The sequence below is a fragment of the Corylus avellana genome, chromosome 3, assembly GCF_965113065.1.
Source record: "Corylus avellana chromosome 3, dhCorAvel1.hap1.2, whole genome shotgun sequence".
Classification (NCBI taxonomy): Eukaryota; Viridiplantae; Streptophyta; class Magnoliopsida; order Fagales; family Betulaceae; genus Corylus; species Corylus avellana.
The window spans coordinates 6,065,959-6,090,301 of record NC_142492.1 but is presented as its reverse complement, the minus strand read 5'-3'; the positions used below and the strand labels follow the sequence as shown (position 1 = coordinate 6,090,301).

Here is a 24,343-nt window from a genome sequence, read left to right as displayed (position 1 = left end):
TTTTTTTCTAATAGTCTCCTTTTTCCTGGTTTTCCCTGCAGGAAAGAGAGGAATTGTAAGAAAGAAACAGAAACAGAAGAAAGTTTTAATTAGTGGGTGAAAAACAATTGAAAATCACATCATGGATCTACTGAGTAGACACGGTATGGGTCCTATTAAAGTGCTTTAGCTCATCTTTTTCTTCCTCTCTCACATTATTTTCTTGCTTTAATTGTACCTATTAGCCTTAAGTATACTTCTTTATTATTTTTTATTTTTTTGATTTTTTTGATTTTTCTTCCATCATCCAAGCAATCATCATCGAGTACACTAGCGTAAATCTCTACTGTGCTGGCCGTGGCTTGGTAACCACTGCTAAATAACCCGAGTTAGAAGTGTGGATTGCTCACGGAGTTACCAATTTGGGAAGGAAATATCTAGGGCCTAGATTCCTTACCCTATATATAGATCCCTAATATAGTATATATTTGAAATGTTATATTATATTTCGCTCAAATAATTAGTATATTTCACTCATTTGAGTCCTGCATATGGCCCACAAATTTAATGGTAATTTTGAAAAGTTAAATGATGAAATAAATAAATATATATATATATATATATATATATATAATAAAATGATGTACCTTTTACCCTAGGAGAGGATTATATGATCATATATAGTGCTGGTACTCTAGAGTAGAGAGCACAACAAAAGAGAATTTACTTTAATAAAAACCTGAAGATCGAGCTGGAAAAGTATATATATACATATAGGAGAGGAAGGTTCTGATTTAGTGTAAGAAATCTGTTTTTACTTTAATTAAAAATAAAGAATATTGGTTCCTTTTCCTTGCTGGAAAAGAAATGAAGAATGAAGAATGAGCCCAAATAGTCACAAGAGTGATGTTTACTGAAGTGGGATCATTAATTTCTACGAATTTTATTTATCATTAAAAGGCATATATATTGACTGTAATTGCAGACATTTGTGTTTGAGGATTCGGTACTTTTGGTGCCTTGTTGGTCGCATTTCAGCAAGGCATATGGTGGTGAAACAAGTATGCTTTTCTATTATCTTACAATGAGTAGCAAATTAAGGCCCTGAAAACATTTTCAAGTTGAACAGGAAAACTTATTGTTAAAAAAAATTAAAATGTTTTTTTCAAAAAAAAAATTGTAAACCACTTTTCCAATTTGAACTTTTTTTTCTTGCACATACACTCTCTCACAGTTCATTCTTCACTGCCGAAAACTGTTGCCGCGCGGCCATTGCCGGAGGTCGGCGAAAATACCAACGATTGCCGTCAGAGGTTGCCAAAAACCTCCACTAACCACCATCGAAGCTCGCTGGAAACCGCTGAAGGTTGTTGGAAACTTTTTTTAACAATGTCGTATCGTTAAAAAAATCCTATTTGGTCCTGGATGTGCGCATGCCCAGGACACAATTAAGCCAAGTCGGTCTATCAATAAATAATATTATGTAAAGTCCATTAACTCCCACAAAAAATAAGATCCTAATTCGTCATTTCAAACCACTCGATCAATTCTCAAAAATTGGTGCAAATATGGCCGTCTAATTGATGATTACCAGGCTATGCTAAATTGTTTACAAAACTGAAAAGTGTACCATGTAGGAGAGAGGAAAATAGGGTAGCTCATAAACTAGCTAGCCAATGAAGCATGCACTTTTTCTTACAAATGAACTACTCTATATTGCTCAGGAAGCCCCTCACTGTATTCTTGACATTGTAACTGCTAATCGCAGTTGTTAGTATTTTCTAGTAACGAAAGATTGCAAGACTAATTAAAAAATAATAATAATAAATAATAAATAGAAAATTCTGGCAATGCCTCATTTCAAACTTTCACCACAAAAATCAGTGATGATGGCCTCATCTTTTGCAATAGTTGCAGCTTAGATCTAGTTGGTCCAAATATTACAAAGATTTAATCATTAAAAACCCAATCCTAAACTCCTAGGTTGAGCAATTTGATTTTGACTCATAGATGGGTGGAAAGGTAGGCACATACATTAATATTCTAGATGAGTTGGTTGACCCTATAACATTTTCCCTAATTATACTAAACACCAATAACATAACATAATACAAAAGAATTTTACAAACTTTTATCCAATACCCTTTATTCTCACAGGAAGCCTAAACAAAATCAGTGCCAGCTGCATCACTAGCACTAGGCTGTCATTGTTTACTCATCACCTTTCCCTATCCGTAACTTCTCTCAATGTGAAACCCACCACCTTCAAGACCGACCACATTCGCACTGCTAATAATGCTTTGTGATACTAAATATACTCCTATGTAACACTACTGTTGCTAGCTAGTGATGTTTTTGGTTGTTTCCTTTCTGGTTTCCTTTATCCTTCCTAACTTTTGGACTTTCATCCAAACTTGCATATATGCCATATGATATCAGAAACTCACTCTTTCAATCTGTTGCCAAATTCATAGCCAACACACCAATTTCTTCTCGGCTGCATGTTATTTTGTTTTGGGCTTTCATGTTCTTCATTGTTGAAGGTAGCTAGTAGAGTGATAATAATGGCCCAACAGACCAATATATTCTCTCTAGGACTTGATCAGCTAGTTATTAGCTTTCAAATATTTGGAAGACTTCGAAGAACTAATGTCCAATTTCAAATATTGGTTAATTAGCTTCGTAGGTTGGTTGAGTTTTAAGTTATGATTGTAAGAGTTGAATTTATTGTTTTACCCTTTTTACCATGGTAATTAATATTGTCGTTGTTAGAGCACTAGTAACAGACTCTTTATATCGTATTATATATATATATATATATATATATATATATATATATAGGGTATATAGAGATGATAAAGGAAAACTATTATAGTGCTTATTTAAAAAAAAAAAAAAAAAAGCAAAAAATAAATTAGGATTCTCTCCAGTTCATTTGAACATGAGAGTATCCAGTTAGTTATATTTGAGGAATATTTTTGTCTCCCAAAAAGTGAAATACAAAATTACCCATCAAATATAACTAACTAAATACTCTCAGGTTCCTCCAAACTTTTCAAATGTCTTCTAACATGTTTGAGTTTCTAAAAAATTAATGTTTGAATTCCTAAGTTAGTATAAAGGTAATAAATAATTGTTAAAAATGCTAAAAATACATGTTTATTTCACATGTTAAAAAACACTTGACAATGTTTATTAAACCTGATTGGAGAAATTTTCACCAAATTAATTTGAAGGAAATTTTTGCCCAAAAGTTTAATGCTTTTGCAAATTACTATGTGAGCATAAGGATTTAGTGGTACTAATTAAATAATATGACGTGTGGCAATCACCAAACCTAAAGGTAATCTCTTGGGATATGCGTCGTGATATGATAATTAAAGCGATCAGGGTGATTCATAGCTATCTTATAATAGTTCTTGTAATAGTAATATAGCGATTTCCTTTGGCTAATAATAATGTACCAAATATTCCCATAGTTAATTATATATGGATTTTTTAAACACCATTAAATTTGGATGATTTTAAGTATAGCATATGATAACGAAAGTGTTCGTAGCATTTCTCGAGCTATAATTGAAAAAAATAATGTTATTTTCACAATTAATTTATGTAGGGTCTACCATAAGTCCACAAATCGAATAGTTAATTTGTAAGATGATATAAGAAAAATATAATAAAAATATTGGCACCAAGCATAAAAATATAGGGATATAATTTCACTTAAGACCCATAAACTACTATGCACTTTGAGATAACCCTCCAAATTTTAAAAACTCTCAATTTCACTCATTGAACTTTCAATTTGATACAGTTGACTCTCCTCCGTCAATTTTTGCCATTAATTCCTCACGAAACCATTAAAAAGACCACATTACCCTTCAATTTTTTTAAAAAAATTTAATTTGAAATTAAAGATAAATTTGGAATTTCATAAAAATTTTAGGGATATAAAGGTCATTTTATTACTTTTAGTGTCCAAAAATTGACCGAATGGGATACATTGCATCAAATTGAAAGTTCAAAGGTTAAAATTGAGATTTTTTTAAATGTAGAAAGTCTTCTTAGAATGAGTGACAATTTAAAAGTCTTTAAGTGAAATATAGAAATATTCAAATATAGTACCTAACAATTATCATTACTCAATTGAAAACTGCATAGGGTCTAGAGAGTAAGGACAAAAAATTGAAGCAAGCATTGCACATGCATTATTGGAAAATGAAGGACCAACCTACGTAGCATGTATGCAATTAATGGCTCACTTTCTAGCACTAGGTTTAATTTGTTTGTTGGAGAACATGCCATTATTTACGGCCTGATCATAAGGAGGCATAGGAGCCATGCTTTTTAAGGAAACACAACAGGATTCTCTGCTTCACCATAGGGTGACCCAAAATCTTTTAGTGGGGACTACGATCAGAATTTGCAATATGTATTGCACTTGGTGTGACAGCAGCATTCCAGTGTGTTCGGCATTGCGATTTAATCTTCAAGTGGAGACTACGATGACAATTTGCAATGTTGCACCTGGTGTGACAGCAGTCAGCATTACCGTAATTAAGAGTGCATTTGGTTTTGCAATTTTACTGATAAAAAGTATACGGTTTTAAATCAAATCACATAATGTGTTTTTTTTAAAAAAAAAATACCAATTTGAAAATGTAAAAAATTTATATTTTTAAATCGTAAGCTGAGTATGTTTTAAAAAACACATGATTTTAAATGCAAAAATGCGATTTAGGGTTCGTTTGGGCTTATGATTTCAAAAAGTGCCATTTAAAAATATAGGATTTGAAAACGTGATTTTTAAAAACCCAACTAAGCATTTGGCAAAATCGTTGTTTTGACCTTTAAAATCGCAGTTTAGCTTTTCAAATTATGCATTTTCAAAAAAAAAAAAAAAACACTTATTTATCTATGATTTAAAAACGTAGATTTTCTGCATTTTCAAATCTCAATTTTTTTAAAACGCAATCTCAAATAATCCATTCCTTTTGGTTTAAAATCTTGCATTTAATCTATGAAATCGCAATGTCAAACACACCCTTTGAAGCCGAACTATAATATTCTTAAACATTTAACTGGGTTTTTAAATCTGAAGAGATCCTAAAACGTTTGTTTGTAGTGTTCTTGGCCAAAAATTCTATAAGGTGTTCCTCATTTTTTTGTTGTTTGGTCCCTGAGAATTGATAGGAGACAGGCGATTACAATAATTGAGAGGAAATCATGACACCTAAGCAGGTATATATGTGCATTTAATATGTGAAAAAACTTTTGTGCCCAAGTTTTAAATTTGATAATTAATTAGAAAAATATCAACATCATGATTCGATAGACAAATGATCGAGAGGTTAAATAATTGGGTAGGCCTAGGGGGAGAAAGGTAATCCAACTTTATCATCCATAGCTAGGAGCGATTTGGGATCGGGCAAAATTGCATTATTAACGTATCAAAAAGTCTTATGCAACAAAATTATTGGATTTGCATATAAGGACAGCTGTCATCGTTAATAAGAACATGTTTTAATTTAGGGTTTTTTTTTTTAGGGAAAAATTAATGATTTTATTAATCAAGTAAAGCCAATTCAGCCATTACAATATCCCTAATGCAAGGGGGAGTCGTTGTTAGCCAAAGCTGACTTACATTAAGAGAGACGGCCATTTTTGCTACCCTATGTGCCGCTTCATTAGCAGTTCGCCAAACATGGCGAATCTCCCACGAATGACACCCATGGAACAACTCCTTGGTTTCTTCCAAAATAAGCCCATACCTGGTCCAACGACTTCTCTCCTCTCTCCTTATTGCTTGCACTTCCTCAAGAGAGTCTCCCTCAAGGATAGAATCTGTGAATCCCAGTTGTCCCATCAAATCCGTTGTTGTCCACACCGCCATTGCTTCCGCTACCACTGGGTCACAAATGTAAGATCTCGTCCTGCATTGTGTAGCTACCACTCCACCTGTATAATCCTGAACCACAACTCCAGCCCCCATCATCTTCTTTTGTTTGTCAATAGCCGCGTCCCAGTTGAGTTTCATAATCCCCCTATGTGATGGTTTCCACTTTTCTACAACTTGCTAACTGCTCGTAGAAGGAATTTCAATTGATCACTAGCTATTTGAAAGACATACTTCGAATGGGTAAACTCTCCCTCAAACACCATTTTGTTGCATCTTAACCATATTTGCCGGGCTTTGCAAGTTACCATATCAAAATCTGTCACCTCCAGCCTATCAAACAACTTCAGCAAAATATTGCTAAAGCCGTCCTTTTCACTACAGCTTTTCTGAATACTTGCATTACACTCAAACCAGACATCTCATCCTGCAGGGCAACTCCACAGTGCATGACCCACCGTCACCACATCCAATCGGCACACCAAGCACAGTGAGTCACTTATTATTTTCCTTTTGAAAATATTCTCCTTTATGGAAAGAATATTATTACATGCTTGCCACAAAAACAGTTTAACCACCCTCGGCCCTTGAATCCGCCATATTTGCTTCCAAAGAGGTGTCAAGCAGTCAACCATAGAGCAGCCGCGTGCATCTCTAGCTCTTAACTCCTTAGCCAAGTGATATGCACTATGCACCGAGAAAATAACGTTCTTATTTCCCACCCACATTGCTCGGTCTTGTTGCGTACGTGGACAAATAGCCATGCTACATATCTTTTCAACCTCCTCTTCCATAAATATCTCCCGAATGAGAGGGATATTTCACCATTGCGTATCTTGATCAATTAAATCACAAACTTTAGCTTCAGAGTCCAACATATGAACTGGAGTTTGGATAGCATATGTAGTCCGAGATGGCAACCATTTATCGTCACAAGTTTTTATATTCCTCATGTTCCCCACCCTCCACACCATCCCTTCGTTGAGCAAAAATTTTTATATTTCTCCCAGAGTTTTAATTTAGGGTTAAATACATTTCCAGTATTTGTGTTTTGAGCCAAAATCAAATAGTCATCTTGGTTTTCAAAAATATTACAAATGGTGCTTATGGTTAGCAAATAAACCCACTTGGTACTTCCGTCATGATTCCGATAGTTTTTTTAATGGAGTTCCACGTCACCCGTACACGTGGACTGGTACCTGTGGTTTTGGGTGCCATGTCACGTCAGATTAAGTAATATTAAAATATTATGTTAAAAAAATGAAAATTAAAAAATCCTGCATACTCCCTAAAGAAAAAAAAAACAAAAACAAAACAAAAGAAAATCCATCATGTTCTCTCCATGCTCCTCTCCCCCAACCCCCTAGGTTTTTGTAGACCCAAATACCATCTTCGCCATCCCTCCCTCAACGCCGTCGCCGTCCCTCTCAATGCCGTTGCTGTCCACTCCTCACCACGCCGTCGACATAAAGGAGATGGATATGAAAATTGCTTTTCCTTCGACCATCCCTTTCATCAACAGCTCTACAACTACATCAAGCTGCAAGCCTTGATGCGTGAACCTGTTGAACCCATAAAACAGGGTTCTTTTCATGTGGATGTGCTTGAGCCTGCTGCCAAAGGAACGGAAATCGCTAAAACTCTAGAATCCAAGTTTCACAAGTTTGGGAATGGGAATGGTGTTAAAGTAATGATTAAGTGATTAAATTTACCTCTTCTTATCAGTTTAAGCTTTTAGGATAACTGGTAATTTAACATGGTATCAAAGCCAAAGGTCCTGAAATCGAACCTTGACTCCGTCAATTCATTCCCCATTTAATTAAATATTTCACGTGTTAGACTTTACCTATTAAAAGGGAGTTTGAGCCCACATGTGAGGGGGAGTGTTAAAATAATGATTAAGTGATTAAATTTACCTCTTCTTATCAACTTAAGCTTTTAGGATAATTGGTAATTTAACAAATAGGATGTCTGACTTGCTACATAGGCTAAGGATTGATGGTAAATGAAATTATGTAGCTCAAAATCCTTACTGATTTGCAATGATATGAAAATCACTTGATGCCCGTTCGTTTTGTTGGAGTTGCCAGAGAAGGAATGTTGTCTTTCTTTTTGTTCCTACCGTTCAGAGGGATGGCGACGGCATGTTGAGGAATGGACAACGACGGCAGCGGCGTTGAGGGGGTTGGGGGAGAGGATGGTTTTTGGGTCTGCAAAAACTTAGGGGGTTGGGGGAGAGCAGATTGGAGAGAACACGATGGTTTTTCTTTTGTTTTTTTCTTTATGGAGTATGCAGATTTTTTTAATTTTCGTTTTTTCTTTTTCTTTTTTTTTTGTTACATAATATTTTAATATTATTTAATCTGACGTGGCACCCAAAACCACATGTACCAATCCACGTGTACGAGTGACACGGAACTTCGTTAAAAAAACTAACAGAAGTATTAAGTGGGTTTATTTGCTAACCATAGGTACCATTTGTGATATTTTTGAAAACTAAGGTGGCTATTTGATTTTGGCTCAAAGCACAGGTACTGAAAAAGTATTTAACCCTTTAATTTATTTTAATATTTTTCAGGTTTCTTAATCTCTTAATCTTTCCGTTTATACATCTTACCGGAGATGGAGAGGAAAATAACATGCACTAATTTTACAAAACACAGGAAACATCTCAATAAGTAATGTGGCTTCACAGGTAGGAGTGGTGATTCGAGTTCGGGTATTGGAATTAGGTTGTGTCGATGCATAGATATAAAACTATGTAAATTAACTTTAACTCATTCGAACTATTTAATTAAACGGGTCAAAACACTTGACTCTAACCTGATGCTTTTTTTTTTCTAAAAATTTCTTTTTAATTTTAGAAACAACATTTTTCAATGTAATTCCAAATATGCTCTAATATTGATGTACTTCGGAGTGCTTGGGAATTCATGAGGAAGACTCCTACAAATGGAAGTGCGAAGGGACCTAAGGGAGTCATGAAAAGAGCACAGAGGCGTGCAGAAGAGCTATCAAAACAGTCGCACTGGTCTAATCACTTATATTTGCATATCCGCGACATTATCTGCATAGAGCCTACAATGGTTTGTTTGTGTTGCAATATTATATATATATATATATATATATATGTATATATATAGTTGAACATATGGGAAAAATATAAAATCAGTCTAAATGGTTTATCTATTTTGCAGTTAGCTCATTTTAAATCAAAATAAATTCAGAGATCCCTAAGGAATATTGTCAAAAAAATAATTAGTTCCTAAAGTCAAATTTCATCCATTGACTTAACAGATTCTGATAACACAAAACGTCAGAGCTAATAAAAGTGTGATACATGTCCTATTTAAGTAAGGGCCCGTTTGGGAGTGCGATTTCAATAAGTGCGATTTTAAAAATTGTGTTTTTAAAATCGCACTTGCGTTTGGTAAAACATGCTAAAAAGTACATTTTTTATCAATTGAGTGTTTGAATAACATTAGCATATAACTACAGTTTCATGAACAAATTACCAATAAAAACATTTATTTATAGCAGTAAAATAACTAACATTGTCTATAAGCTTCCATTTTTAACACCTATGCAAACAAAAGTATGTCTTATAATTTGACATTAACTTTGAGTTTTCTACTTATGCAATTATATATTGTTATATTACTTGTTTCTATATACTTTTTTGTTTTTGTATTTCTTTTTTCTTGAAACATATTCCAAACAGACATATAATAAAAAATAAAAGAACAATCCATCAAATTAAACTAATAATGGGAAAAAAAATTTAAAAAAAAAATCACAAATTATCATTGTTTATTACCTATATATATATATATATATATATATCACAAACTGTTAGAGTGCAATACCCATTAAAAAATAAAAATAAAAATTCATCACAAATTGTTCCTGTACAGTACCTTAAAAAAAAAAAAAAAAAAAAAACCCATAAAAAATCATCACTGTGCATATCACTATGCAGTGCACAGTGACCTGAGAAAAATCATCATCTTGGTCACTGCATGTACAATATTTTTTTTTAAAGAAAAAGCCTCACACGGTTATTGTACACGCACTATCACATTACTGTGGGTGTACAGTGATCTATCACTGCATACTATGATGGATTGCAGATCACTATGTATGTACGGTAATCTAAATAAAATTTTGAAAAAAAAAAAAAATCACCTATGCAAATTACCAATAAGGACATTTCTTTATAACAGTAAAATAACTAACATTGTCTATAAGCCTCCATTTTTAACACCTCTGCAAACAAAAGTATGACTTATAATTTGACATTAATTAACTTTGAGTTTTCTACTTAGGCAATTAAATATTGTTATATTACTTGTTTCTGTATACTTTTTTGTTTTTGTATTTTTTTTTTTCTTGAAACATATTCCAAACAGACATATAATAAAAAATAAAAGAACAATCCATCAAATTAAACTAATAATGAGAAAAAAAAATTAAAAAAAAAAATTAAAAAAATCACAAATTATCACTATTTATTACCCATTATATATATATATATATCACAAACTGTTAGAGTGCAATACCCATTAAAAAAAAAAATCCATCACAAATTGTTACTATACAGTACCTTTAAAAAATAAAAAAAATAAAAAAAACCATAAAAAATCATCACTGTGCACATCACTATGCAATGCATAGTGACTTGAGAAAAATCATCATCTTGGTCACGGTACAGTATTTTTTTTTTAAAGAAAAAGCTTAACACGGTTATTGTACACGCACTATCACATTACTGTGCATGTACAGTGATCTATCACTGCATACTATGATGGATTACAGATCACTATGCATACACGGTAATCTAAATAAAATTTTGAAAAAAAAAAAAAAAATCACAACTTCACTCTGTAGAAATGGTCGAAGAACATAAACGCATATATAAAAAGGCACAATAATCATACAAACCACATAATATAACACCGAACACTAAACAGTGAAAAGTTTTACAAAAGCAAATGAGTTATATGGAGAGAAAAAAAATATTAAGGTGAGATTATTACCTGGTAGAGGGGCAGAGAGATGGACAACAACGACGCACACTGCTACAAGGCAGAGAAAGGATGAACGAGACAAAGAGGATGAAGAAAAAAAAATAAAAAAATAAGGGTTTTAATATATTTTAGGTGTGTATTCTTGGTATTTTTTAAATTCCCGCTCAAAAAAATGTAATTATTGCACCAAATATTTTTTTAATAGAAATTGTAATTTTGTTTTAAATTTACACATTTTCAAATAAGCACTCTCTAATTAGCTTATGGAAGTCGCAAATTTTTTTGCGTTTTTAAAATCGCAATCCCAAACACCTCAAAATTGCGATTTGGTTTAAAATCGCAGATTATTTTTTTTAAAACGCACTCCCAAACGCACCCTAAATGTCACACTAACCGAATTTAACTATATGAACTAAATTGTGTTTTTGGCATACTTCAGAGACTTTTGAATTCATTTTAATACTTAAGAAAATTAATTGTAAATCAGATAAATCACATTGACTAATTTGGCATTTTTTTTCCTTATTGTATTCTTTAATCTTTCGTTTTGAGTCAGCATGATGATCTAATAGAAAAAAAGTGTTGATTTTGGGGCACTAAGCACCGAGTAATCCTCAATTGGTTAATTGAAAGCATATTTGTAATCCACAAACGCGGTAGATATTATTCTAATCTCATATCATTATTATTATCATATGATTTGAAATTGCATTTTTTTTTTTTTTCTCTTCATAAATAGTAGTCTAAAGATTTGATATTGCATTTTGCGAGTTGGGTGTCGCCTTTCGGTACGCCAAAGGATTTTGAGAGTAATAGAAGAACATAAAATATCATGTTTTTAAAACTATTATGAAGTGAGTTATATAGTGTCAATTTAGCAATTTTAATATATGTTTATTATCAGAACATATAATATCAAAAATAACTATTCAACCGTCATTAAAATCTGACCATTCAATATTAATATACACTTAAATTTGACATTTAGATTAAATTTATAATTAACTGTTTATTTAATTATAACCGTTGAATCATAATTATTACTAACGATTACTTAATTTAAGAGCTAGATCAAACGTAATTTAATCTTACGCTTAACTTTACTAACGGTCAAGTAAATCGAACTATTGAATTTACCTTAGAAGTATCCTATAATCCAAACCAAATCATCGAATCTTATGATTATAGCCATCCAAAAATTAACGTTCATGATCTAATCGCTTTGAGCTCCGATGTTGATTGCACCACTAGCATCCTATAACCCACTGCCATACACTAAATTTGAGTAGTACATTATAAATTCCTCTATTATTTTTTCGCTTTTCCATTTTGTTCTCTCCTCTTCCGATCCAAGACTCTTTAAATACATTTTATTTTAAAATAATTCCAAATCATAATGATTTTAAAAACTTTTGAACGTCTATGAGATGGGATTGAAACAAGTCCAAGTCTGTGAACATAGTGGACTAAGTGGAGCCCAATGCAATCCTTATTCAAGTAGTGCTATACAACACACCGGCATAAGTGAACAGTACTCACGCGTGTGAACAGTGCACACTGTTTTAAAAGAAAATTTTCAATTTTCAATTTTTTTCTATCTTTCTTTTTAAGCGAATCCTCTCTATTTCTTTTTTAGGCAAAAAGATGGAATAAAATTGTCCCAATTTATAAAGTTAAAGATAATTTTATCTCAATTTGTATAACTTTTTGCCTAAATAGCCTCTCCAGGATCCATTTCCCAGAATCCGAAGCTTAATTTAGGGACACAAGATGAAAGAACCAGCGTTTAACTGTTTAAGTGGGTGGATTGTGTGCTTTTCAGTTGGTTTAATTGGGTGAAACAAAAGCAAGAAAACAAGAAAAGTGAATCGAATGTGTTGAGACTGTAATTGCACCTTCTACTTTGAAAAAATAATCATGCCTTACTTTTCCAACATCTTTTAAATCAGGTTGGAAGCTTTGGCTATGTTTGTCAAAGAACTGGCTGGACCGTACCGGAAAGAGTACCCAAAGACTCAAAATTCCAAAACATTTATATCAAAATCAACCCTAACATTCTTACTTTTTACATCATATTAATCAATTTTTATTATTATTCAAATTAAAAAAATCACTATAAAACAATTTTTTTTTTTCACTTTTTCATACAAAATATTTTTACTTTTTTCTCACATAAATCAAATCTGCTACAGTTTCGCTCATTTTTTTTCATTAAACTAAAAAGAAAAGTAAAAAGAAAAAGAGCAACCCCATTGGAGGTTTCTTCAAAGCTTTTGGTAAGGTCTTTGTCTCTCACACACATACCCAGACATACAGAAAGACAGAAAAATAGAAAAAGTGGGAAACCTCATCGGATAAAGCGTTTGACGTGAGACAAGGGGAGTAGGTAAAAATTGCTCAATGAAGAAGCCATCGATGTTGCTGGAATCTTTGTTTGTCTTGGAAGGGAGAACCTTAATTTCTACAAAATAAAAATGTTTGTTTAGGTCTGTAATTTTAATGTAGGTGTCATTTTCAATTTATGGCACTCTATTTAAAGGTTATCTTGTTAATAAAATAACCAGAGAAAATATATTAGTGAAATTGTGGTATTCTCCAGCTTTGTGTGAAATTTGCTGGTCTCACTTATTTGAAATGAGCTATTATGGTCTCTCATACCCGGAAGAAGCTATACTTATCTCACGTGAATAACTCCTCAACCGTATCTATCAGCACGTAAAATTGCAGTATTGCCTTAAAAATTTTGTATTTTTTAAAAACGCATTCATCTGCCCTTGACTTGAAAACATCGAATTTTTTCACGTTTTCAAATCGTATTTAAAAAAAATAATAATAATAAATAAATAAATAAATAATAAAGGCATCACCAGAAATAGCTTTCCTTTACTACCACTAAGTGATGCTAAAACTATAGCGATCTATTCCTCAAAAGGTAAATCAATCGGCTGGGATCACGCCTAATGAAGCGAATGTCACTGGTTCGAATCTCCCTCCCCTTCTTGTGCCAAAAAAAAAAAAAAAAAAACTATAGCATCTATTAATGCGGGCAATAAATGTGAGAGAATCTTTATGGTACGAATAGATCTCAAATAGTCTATCTCATGCTCAGACAGATAGCTTCATATCAACTCTTTCACATTTGCTTTTCAAAAACTTCGAGATTTTATAGTGAATGTGCCTAAATGGGCCGATGGATTTTGTATGGGACCCTCCAATTAGGTTAAAGGTTCGACAATGTGGGGTTTTGGGGGTTAGGATTTTAGGTTGGGCTGAGAGTGGCAAGTGTTAGGGCATGTACTATTGGGGACTGGGCTAGATTACATACATACATTTGAGCCATGATTTTGAGTATGTTGGACTGTTTGTCATAGTGTACACCTGAAATGGGCTGGGCTTAGTCATTTAGCTCTACGAGAATGTTCTGTTTCTTTACCTAGTGTTTTTTAATTTTTATGAGTTTTTTTTTTTTTTTTTTTTTATAAAGATCACGTACTCGCTCAAATTACTATTCAATTGACAATAATGTGACAATGTCCCCCTTAATGACAAAAATACCTTTAAAATAAAAATAAAAAACCAAGATATGGAATTTAAAATTTTTCATTTTTTTTCTTTAATAAAAAAATTAATTTTTCCTTTTGTTTTTGTTTTTTCAAATTTATTGGACTATTTTTTATCTTATCGAAAAAAAAAAAAAAAAAAAAAAAAAAAAAAAAATTGAGGTATTTTTGTCTTTTTCTGGCCTTGGGAAATTGTCAATTTTTTTTTGTAGTTTAAAAAAAACATTATCCCAATTAAAAGTTAGAAAGGACATTACTAATTAAGTAGTAGTTTGAGGGAATATCTGTATTTTTTTTTTTTTTTGGAAAATGAGTTTCAACTCTTGTCACCAATTAAGTCCAACTTTGGCCTTATTTTTTTATTAAAAAATAAATAAATAGCAAATAAAAAAAAATGTGTGAAGGAATAATTCTATTTTTTTGTCATTCTTTTATTTGGTAAATGATATTTTTCTTCATAATAATGCAATTTAAAAAAAAAAAAAAAAAAAAAAAAAAAACTGACATTATTATGAAGAAAAATATCATTTTTTTAATTTTTTTTAAAATATCAAATAAAAGAAGGACCAAAAATAGATATTATCCCTTCACACATTTTTTTTCATTTCCTATTTAGTTTTTTTTTTAATGAAAAAAAAAAAAAAAAAAAAAAAAAAAAAAAGGCCAAAGTTAGACTTAAGTTGGTGAAAAGAGTTGGGTAGCTATCAATTTTTTTTTAAAAAAAAAATTATTTTATTATTATTGGTTCCTGCGCTGCTCAGAAGAAAAGAGACGGTGTGGATTGTTCAACGTTTTCTTACCTTCTACACGATGTCGTTTTGATTATAAATTCTAGAATTTAATCTAGACCTATAAACTTTAATATTGTGGCCCTCCTTTTACTTAATTTGGATAAGTTTTTGGACGCATCTTTCATACGTGTAGGTGTAGCATTTAAGCTGATGAATATTGTGGCCAAAAATCCTTTTTCCTGTCGCATCTCCATTTCTTTCATGTGGAGAGGAAGCACGTGTTCTTCTAAATTTTTGGCTAGTGGAAAATTGAGTTGACTTTCCACTAAATGTTTCAGCTTAATAATCACTATGATAATCTCACAATGAGAATTTCTATGCCTTGAGCTCCTTCCGTACAATTTTGGTAAATACTTGTTATTATAGTCACGCTTAATAGCATTTTATTTTAGTTTTTTTTTTTAAAAAAAAAAAAGCAACAAAATACTAAATACGAAAACATAAGCCCTTCTTCTACTTGGAGTACTTGATGTATCCGACAGAAGTATTGACAGCTTTGATGAGAGTCGCAAGCAGCGGCGGCGCAAGCAAGCACTTGGAAGTATTTTCCTTGTAGATGAAACCTGCACATTTACAGTCTTTATCACACTTCTCCCTGCACTTCCCAATCTTCACCGGACCCTCACCGTCATCCAAATACGGGTTTAAGAAATGCTCCACCCCCACAATCTTATAGTAATCCGCCTTTGCTACGGCGCCGCCGCTCTTACACGGCGCCAACTTCGGCGGCGCGCAGCTCTCGCTCCAACCCAGAAGACCTTTCGGGCTCGGGCACGCCACGCACATCCGCTTGTCACATAATCCATAAGCTCCGCACTTCGCCGGCAGCGCGCATTCTCTGACAAAATATCCCGAAAAGAACGCAAAGCTCTCTTCCCATTTTAAGTAACTTACTTTGTCGTAGTAAGTCATCGCCTTGAGATTTCCGTCGGAGCCGAGCCGAAGGAATGAATACGTGGCATTGTAATTGAGCTTGTTCAGGTTCAGTTGCTGTCCGTTGCCGATCGGCCGTACTTGTAGGATGCGGCGGCGGCGGCTTGGCGGCGGAGCATTAGTACTGTCTTGGTTTACAGTAAGGACGAGCTCGTAAGCCGTGGCGTTGTCATTCTCTGGCACTACATCAAAAGTCACCGTGCTGCCCAAGTCTCTGTCCGGCCAGCCGCCGTACGTAAGAAGCTGACCGGAGCTGTTTAGTTTCATGGTGAACCCTTTGCGGTCAAGAACAATGCTGTACGGTCCGTCGGAGGGGTCCACGTCAGATGTACGGCTAACAAGCTTGCTCCGGCCGTTGATTCTAACGGACTGGCCAGCGAGGAGAGTGTCAGTAGGGTAATCAAAACTTTGCCACACGAATCTTCCGTTCTTGTCGTGAAGCACCAAGTTTCCGTTGGGGAGTAGCTTGATTCCCGTGACGCGCTTATTGGCGGTGTTCGTTTGCCACGCCACGCGCGCGTCTGCGTCGGCGAGGACCAAGTTTCCGTCCGTCCCGAAAGAGAGGGTGGCGTTTTCGCGAACGGGGCGGTTGCGGTTGGCATCCCACACCCACCTCATGAGGCTTTCGTCATTGGGGATTCCGGCTCGGATGGCGAAGATGTAGGCGTCGGGGGTGGTGTTGTAGAAGCAGAGGCGGAAGGGGAAGGTGTAGAATGTATAAACATCATTTCGGATGACGCGGTAGGATGCGTCGTATTCGATAATTCGGTCTCCGAATTCGCCTTGGTTTATGAATTTGAAGGTCTGGTTTGCAGGGACTTGTGCTTCAGCGGCTATGGCGATGAAGCCAGCAAGGAGCAGGAAAGGAAGGCAAATGGAAGAAGAAAGGGTAGGCATTAGATTTTCTTTTTCTTTGTGGATGTTTCACTGTGAAGGGTATATTTAAGTGTGTTTTTTTGTGTTGAAAGTCAAGAAGGGACGCCGGTATGCTGTCCAATGAGTTAAGCAGCAATAAATTGTAAATAACCCAGAAATAATTATCTTTCTCTTTCTCTTGTCTCACTCCTTCGCTTCGCGGTCACGGCGGTTTAAAAAATTTTCAAAGTTTATTTATTTGACTTTTTAACACTTTTCATATATAAGAGAATTATTGTCGACTCTTGCAATTTGCTAGAAAAGTTGGTGCATTTAAAATAAAATTAATAGGATTATGGTGAAAATTTAAAAAATGTGTTATCTTTTAAGATATTTATATAATGTATCATTACGTACAATATAAATTTATATATTTATTTAACCTTGTCAAAAACAGTATGAGTTAGGATGTTGTTTTGAAAATCTATGTGCTTTTGTCAAATGTTATGAAAGTGATTGAAAGTCGTGTATGTGTGACAACAATATTCTTCTTTTAGAAATCTTTAATATTCATTCCATAAAATCTGGAGTATAAAACTATAAACAAAAAGAGAATGTTGCTTTGAAAGTACAATATTAGAAATACTACTGGGGTTCATCTCCATCCACATTTTATTAATATATTCTCTCGTTGCCTGTTTTGCTAGTCCATGGGCTGCCTCATTAGCTCCTCTTTTTACATGAATAACCTGTTGACTATGGAACCCAGCAAGGACATTTTTCATGTCTTCTACTATTTGCCCATACCGACACAACAAATGAGACTTTTTATTTACAGCCTTAACCACCAACTCAGCATCCCCTTCGAAGATGACTTCTTGTAATCTCAAATCCCTGTAGAATTCTATGGCAATTTAGGCACCCATTGCTCCGCGATAATAGCCTCGGGATAGGCCTCCCAGGTCTTGCTAAGAGCTGCAAGGACCCTCCCCTGCTCGTCCCTTACTATGGTGCCAAAGATAAAATCTAGTTTGGTGAATTAAATTCATGTTCAAAACATAAGCAAACAAATCAAATATCGACATTCAATACTCAACTCAACTAAGTTATAGCCCACACACTGTGTTGGTAAAGAAATAAAGTTGCTTACCTCTAATTTTTCCTCATCTCTAATTACCTTCTTAGTTGCAATGCTTCTAATATAAAAAAGTTTCAAAAAATATATATATATATATATATATATATATATATATATATATAAAGTTCATTGTAACATATTGAATGCTTTTTTATTTTTTTTCTCTCTTTCTTCCTCTCACTCAATAATAAGAAATACATTAAAAAATAATATTTAAATAAAGTAGATAGTAATGTAAATAATCGGTTTGAATTTGTAATAAAACTGTAGTAACTAAGATAAAGTATATATATATATGTTGTGTGTGTGTGTGTGTTTTTGATAGCTAAAAGAGTTAGTATTGATGGAGATGCTCTCAATATTTGTTTAACTTTAAGGCATGCCACCGGAGTGATAAATGATTGGTTGAATTTTGAGTCTTTTGCTTTAATATTATATTAAATTATTATTTATTTTAAAAATTTATACTAATAGAAAAAAATAAATTTATTTATTTAATAAATATTTTAACAATTTAAAAGATTTTATATATATAAGTTGAACCAAAAATTTCTAGACAATTTCGCTAATAAGATAAAGGATGGCCGATGAGCTGGGGCTGCGCCAACAGAATGAAGAAGGACGGGGGGCTATCTTGTTTGCTTCCTTTTTGGCGTCTGGTGTGTGAGAGACATAGTCCACTGCATTAATTATCAAACTTTTCGCCAGCTCCTTCACCAATTTGCTGCATATTATCCATATTAGGTTTCCCCATCACATCACAGCTGTGTTTGGATAAGTATTTCGAGACGGTCTCACATGTCCATTTCTGGTGTCGATCTAGTCTCAATGGACCCACAACCAATTTCTTTTTTTGTCTTTTTTTATGTAAACAATTTTTGGGATCAAAATTTGTCCATAAAAAAATAAGTACACCAAATTGTAAGAATTTGGGAGAAGTATTCATATCAACATAAACTAAAAACCCGAAAGTACTTGAGCTCTGGCCATTGTCACTTAAGTATTTGAATTGAATAATTTAAACTTTAACGTTTATGAATTTGTTGACGAATCTAAGAACCCTCTCAATATTCATAGATAAGACATGGATAAATTTTAAATAAGGTATTAAGCAATATATTTTTGCGACGTATTGTTCATAGTTGCTTTATTATTAGGAAAAAAATATAAAATGGCCCTCCAAACTATCAGTCAGTTACAAGTTGGGCCTCCAATGTTCAAAAGTTCAAAATGTAATAAAGTAGTCTCATAAAGTTTCAAAAAATGTTAAATTGGTCACTCTGTTAGTCGACACCGTCAAATTGGATGAAAAATACAATACAAAGTCGGTTAAGTTACTAAAATGCCTTTTTGAGGAAAAAAAAAAAGTAACTTAAAAAAGAACCCCCAAACGACGCTGTTTGGCTTGAAAAAAATAAACCCTTGCACTTACCAAAACGAAACCATTTTGGTAAGTGTTTAATACCCTAAAAACAGCAGCCCACGCAGGTCTTCTTCTCCACGCAGTAGCCCAACCTTCGTGCAAGAGGTTTTTTTTTTTTTTCCAAGCCAAACAACGTGGTTTGGGAGCCTTTTTTAAATTGATTTTTTTTTTTTTTCTAAAACGGCATTTTAGTAACTTAACTTCAAAAAATGACATTCTATTGCATTTTCCATCCAATTTGACAGTGTTGATTAACGCAGTGGCTAATTTGACATTTTTGAAACTTCGTGGAACTATTTTATTACATTTTAAACATTAAAGGGCCAACTTGCAACTGACTAGTAGTTTGGAAAGCCATTTTATATTTTTTTTCCTTATTATTAAATATAGGAAAAACCTCATATTCGGTCGGTCTGCAAAAGATCACTTTTACAAAGTTCATTTATTTGGCTTTTTAACACTTTTCATATATAAGAGAATTATTGTCGACTCTTGCAATTTGCTAGAAAAGTTGGTGCATTTAAAATAAAATTAATAGGGTTATGATGAAAATTTAAAAAATGTGTTATCTTTTAAGATATTTATATAATGTATCATTATGTACAATATAAATTTATATATTTATTTAACCTTGTCAAAAACAGTATGAGTTAGGATGTTGTTTTGACAATCTATGTGCTTTTGTCAAATGTTATGAAAGTGATTGAAAGTCGTGCATGTGTGACAATAATATTCTTTTTTTTTGAAATCTTTAATATTCATTCCATAAAATCTGGAGTATAAAACTATAAACAAAAAGAGCATGTTGCTTTGAAAGTACAATATTAGAAATACTACTGGGGTTCATCTCCATCCACATTTTATCAATATATTCTCTTGTTGCCTGTTTTGCTAGTACATGGGCTGCCTCATTAGCTCCTCTTTTTATATGAATAACCTGTTGACTACGGAACCCAGCAAGGACATTTTTCATGTCTTCTACTATTTGCCTATACCGACACAACAAATGAGACTTTTTGTTTACAGCCTTAACCACCAGCTCAGCGTCCCCTTCGAAGATGACTTCTTGTAATCTCAAATCCCTGTAGAATTCTATGGCAATTTAGGCACCCATTACTTCCGCGATAATAGCCTCGGGATAGGCCTCCCAGGTCTTGCTAAGAGCTGAATGGACCCTCCCCTGCTCGTCCCTTACTATGGTTTGAAACATAAGCAAACAAATCAAATATCGACATTCAATAGTTAACTCAACTCAACTCGACTAAGTTATAGCCCACACACTCCGTTGGTAAAGAAATAAAGTTGCTTACCTCTAATTTCTCCTCATCTCTAATTACCTTCTTAGTTGCAATGCTTCTAATATAAAAAAGTTTCAAATGTATATATATATATATATATATATATATATATAAGTTCATTGTAACACATTGAATGCTTTTTTTTTCTCTCTCTCTCTTTCTTCCTCTCACTCAATAATAAGAAATACATTAAAAAATAATATTTAAATAAAGTAGATAGTAATGTAAATAATCGGTTTGAATTTGTAATAAAAATGTAGTAACTAAGATATATATATATATATATATATATATATATGTGTGTGTGTGTGTGTGTGTTCACGCACGTGTTTGATAGCTAAAAGAGCTAATATTGATGGAGATGCTCTCAATATTTGTTTAACTTAAAGGCATGCCACCTAAGTGATAAATTGTTGGTTGAATTTTGGATCTCTCGCTTTAATATTATATTAAATTATCACTTATCCTAAAAATTTATACTAATAAAAAGAGATAAATTTATTTATTTAATAAATATTTTAACAATTTAAAAGATTTTATATGTATAAATTGAGCCAAAAATTTCTAGACAATTTCGCTAATAAGATAAAGGATGGCCGATGAGCTGGGGCTGCGCGAACAAAATGAAGAAAAAGGACAGAGGGGGGCTATCTTGTTTGCTTCCTTTTTGGCGTCTGGTGTGTGAGAGACTCAGTCCACTGCATTAATTATCAAACTTTTCCCCAGCTCCTCCGCCAATTTGCTGCATATTATTCCCATCACAGCTGTATTTGGATAAGTATTTGGTCTCACATTTCCATTTCTGGTGTCGATCTAGTCTCAATGGACCCACCACCAATTTCTTTTTTTGTCTTTTTTTATGCAAACAATTTTTGGGATCGAAAAAATTTGTCCATAAAAAATAAGTATGCCAAATTGTAAGAATTTGCGAGAAGTATTCATATCAACATAAAATAAAAACCGAAAGTGCTTAGTTCCGGCTATTGTTACTTAAGTATTTGAATTGAATAATTTAAACTTTAACGTTTATGAATTTGTTGACGAATCTAAGAACCCTCCCAATATTCATAGATAAGACATGGATAAATTTTAAATACAATATTAAGCAATATATTTTTGCGACGTATTGTTCATAGTTGCTTTATTATTAGGAAAAAATATAAAATGGCCTCCAAACTACCAATCAGTTACAAGTTGGGCTCCCACCAATGTTCAAAATGTAATAAAGTAGTTCCACAAAGTTTCAAAAATGTCAAATTTGTCACTTTTTTAGTCAGCACCGTCAAATTGGATGAAAAATGCAATACGAAGTCGGTTAAGTTACTAAAATGCCTTTTTGAAAAAAAAAAAAAAACAAACAAAACAAGACAAAACCCTTGCACTTACCAAAACGTTTTGGTAAGTGTTCAATACCCTAAAAACAGAAGCCGACGCAGGTCTTCTTCTCCACTTCCCTTCTCCACGCAGCAGCCCAACCTCCATGCAAGAGGGGTTTTTTTTTTTTTTTTTTTTTTTTTCTAAAACAGCATTTTAGTAACTTAACTTAAAAAAACAATGTCCTATTGCATTTTCTATCCAATTTGACGGTGCTGACTAACGCAGTGGCCAATTTGACATTTTTAAAAACTTTGTGGGACTACTTTATTACATTTTAAACATTAAAGGGCCAACTTGCAATTAACTAGTAGTTTAGAGAGTCATTTTATATTTTTCCCCTATTATTAAATATAGGGAAAACCTCATATCCAGTCGGTCTGCAAAAGACCACTTTTGCAACCCCCAATAGGAGATTGACACATCACCTAAAGCAAAAAAAATGCACAAAACTATCATAAAACCTAAAGCACTAGATTTTAAGGGTTTCTTCTTCTTCTTCCTTCTCCTTATTCATTTGCCGACAACTCCCATTTCTTCTTTCTTATCCTTCTTCCTTATCCTCAATTTTTTCTTCATTTAACGGAGAAAGAGAGAGAAAAGAGAGTGATGTGAGAGAGAGAGAGAAAGAACCACGGCAGAAACACTAGCCGTGGGTCACGCTAGACCCATAGCCGACTAGACCCAGCCACTCAAGCGGCTGGGTCTGCAGAAATACTTGACATGACCCATGGCTAGGTCACAACAGGCGGCTTTTGTCTCTGGTGAATTCCTTTAGGGTGATAAAATCCTTAAAGGGTTAATCTTCCCTTATAGGATTTAGTTTTGAATTCACAAATAAGTTTTGAAACATTATAATCGATTTTTGAGATAATAGAATCTAATTTTGAGGTTGAGTTTCACAAAAAAATGGACCGAAGATGGTGACCTTGCCATGGGTCTGGCCAGACCCACGACTGGCCATTGGTTTTTCTAGCGCCGGGTCCGGTTGGTTTTGTTGGCCGGTGCCGTTGCTTGAGCCGGGTTTGATGGTTTGGGTTTGCTATTATTTAGTGTTTTGGTTTTATTTTAATAAAATGCACTTGCTGACATGTCACAAAGAGATTAAATGCTGCAAAGAGATTAAATGCTGCAAAACATTACCTTTAGCTCTGACCCATAGTAGGGACTCTCTTAAATATAACAACGAAGGAGAGCAGAGAAAATAAATAATTTCTCTATACTTATTATGTCATGAACGTACAGTTACCTATCTTTAAGCATGAACGTTTGCAGACGGTAACTTCAACCAAGATAGTGGCCAACTTGCGCATAGTGTGGTCACCGTCACCCAATCGGCTCAGTCTAATCTGATAGGCTGGCACATTGAACCCCCAATTAAAAATTCACTGGAATGTTTGACCATTGACCAGCAAATCAAATCTAGATTTGCGTAAATTGCGTCGACCAACACAAATTTGACCTTCGTTTTTTTTTTTTTTTTTTTTTTTTTTTGGGTTCGTAAAACTTTTAAAAGGTTTTTTTATAAAGTTTTATTTACACTAAATCTTCGTAGTAGCGAATTTAGATTTTTGGTTTGTCCTTTATTTTATTTTGAGATTATTTTCTAGAAGTAAGTCTCCGATGTATAGGGAAAAAATTAATACATATATATATATATATATATAGAAAAATTATTACCGATGATAAATGCAGTGAAAAAAATTGAGTTTGAAAACACGCTTGCAGTAGAAATAAAAAAAGCAAGAAATTTACTATTTAGTTGAGAAAATTTTGATAAACAAGGCAGCGATGAGTGACGTGATTCAAAAAAAATATGCTCTTATTATTATTAAATAAATAAAAACAAATATTGTTATCAAAAAGTTAAAAGCAAAACCATCATTTTTATTCTCTAAAATTTAATATAGATTTCAAAATTAAAAAGAGAAAATAAGCACATGCAGGATGTGATCAGATGGTCTATAAACTATAAAGGTGCACGAGGTGGCTGACACAGTTGGCATCTCCCCTCCAATGGATGCTGAAGCCTACAGACATATACAATCATTCTTATCCAATGGGTAATA

General features: G+C 33.4%; 1 protein-coding gene across 1 annotated transcript; it reads right to left on the bottom strand.

Annotated features, from left to right (window-relative positions):
• Window positions 1–15,623: 15,623 nt before the first annotated feature.
• LOC132176680 (EP1-like glycoprotein 2) lies at window positions 15,624–17,183 on the bottom strand. The gene has a single exon (XM_059588954.2). It carries the CDS (start codon window positions 17,081–17,083, stop codon window positions 15,707–15,709), a length of 1,377 nt encoding a protein of 458 aa, XP_059444937.2. The 5' UTR covers window positions 17,084–17,183; the 3' UTR covers window positions 15,624–15,706.
• Window positions 17,184–24,343: the final 7,160 nt, after the last annotated feature.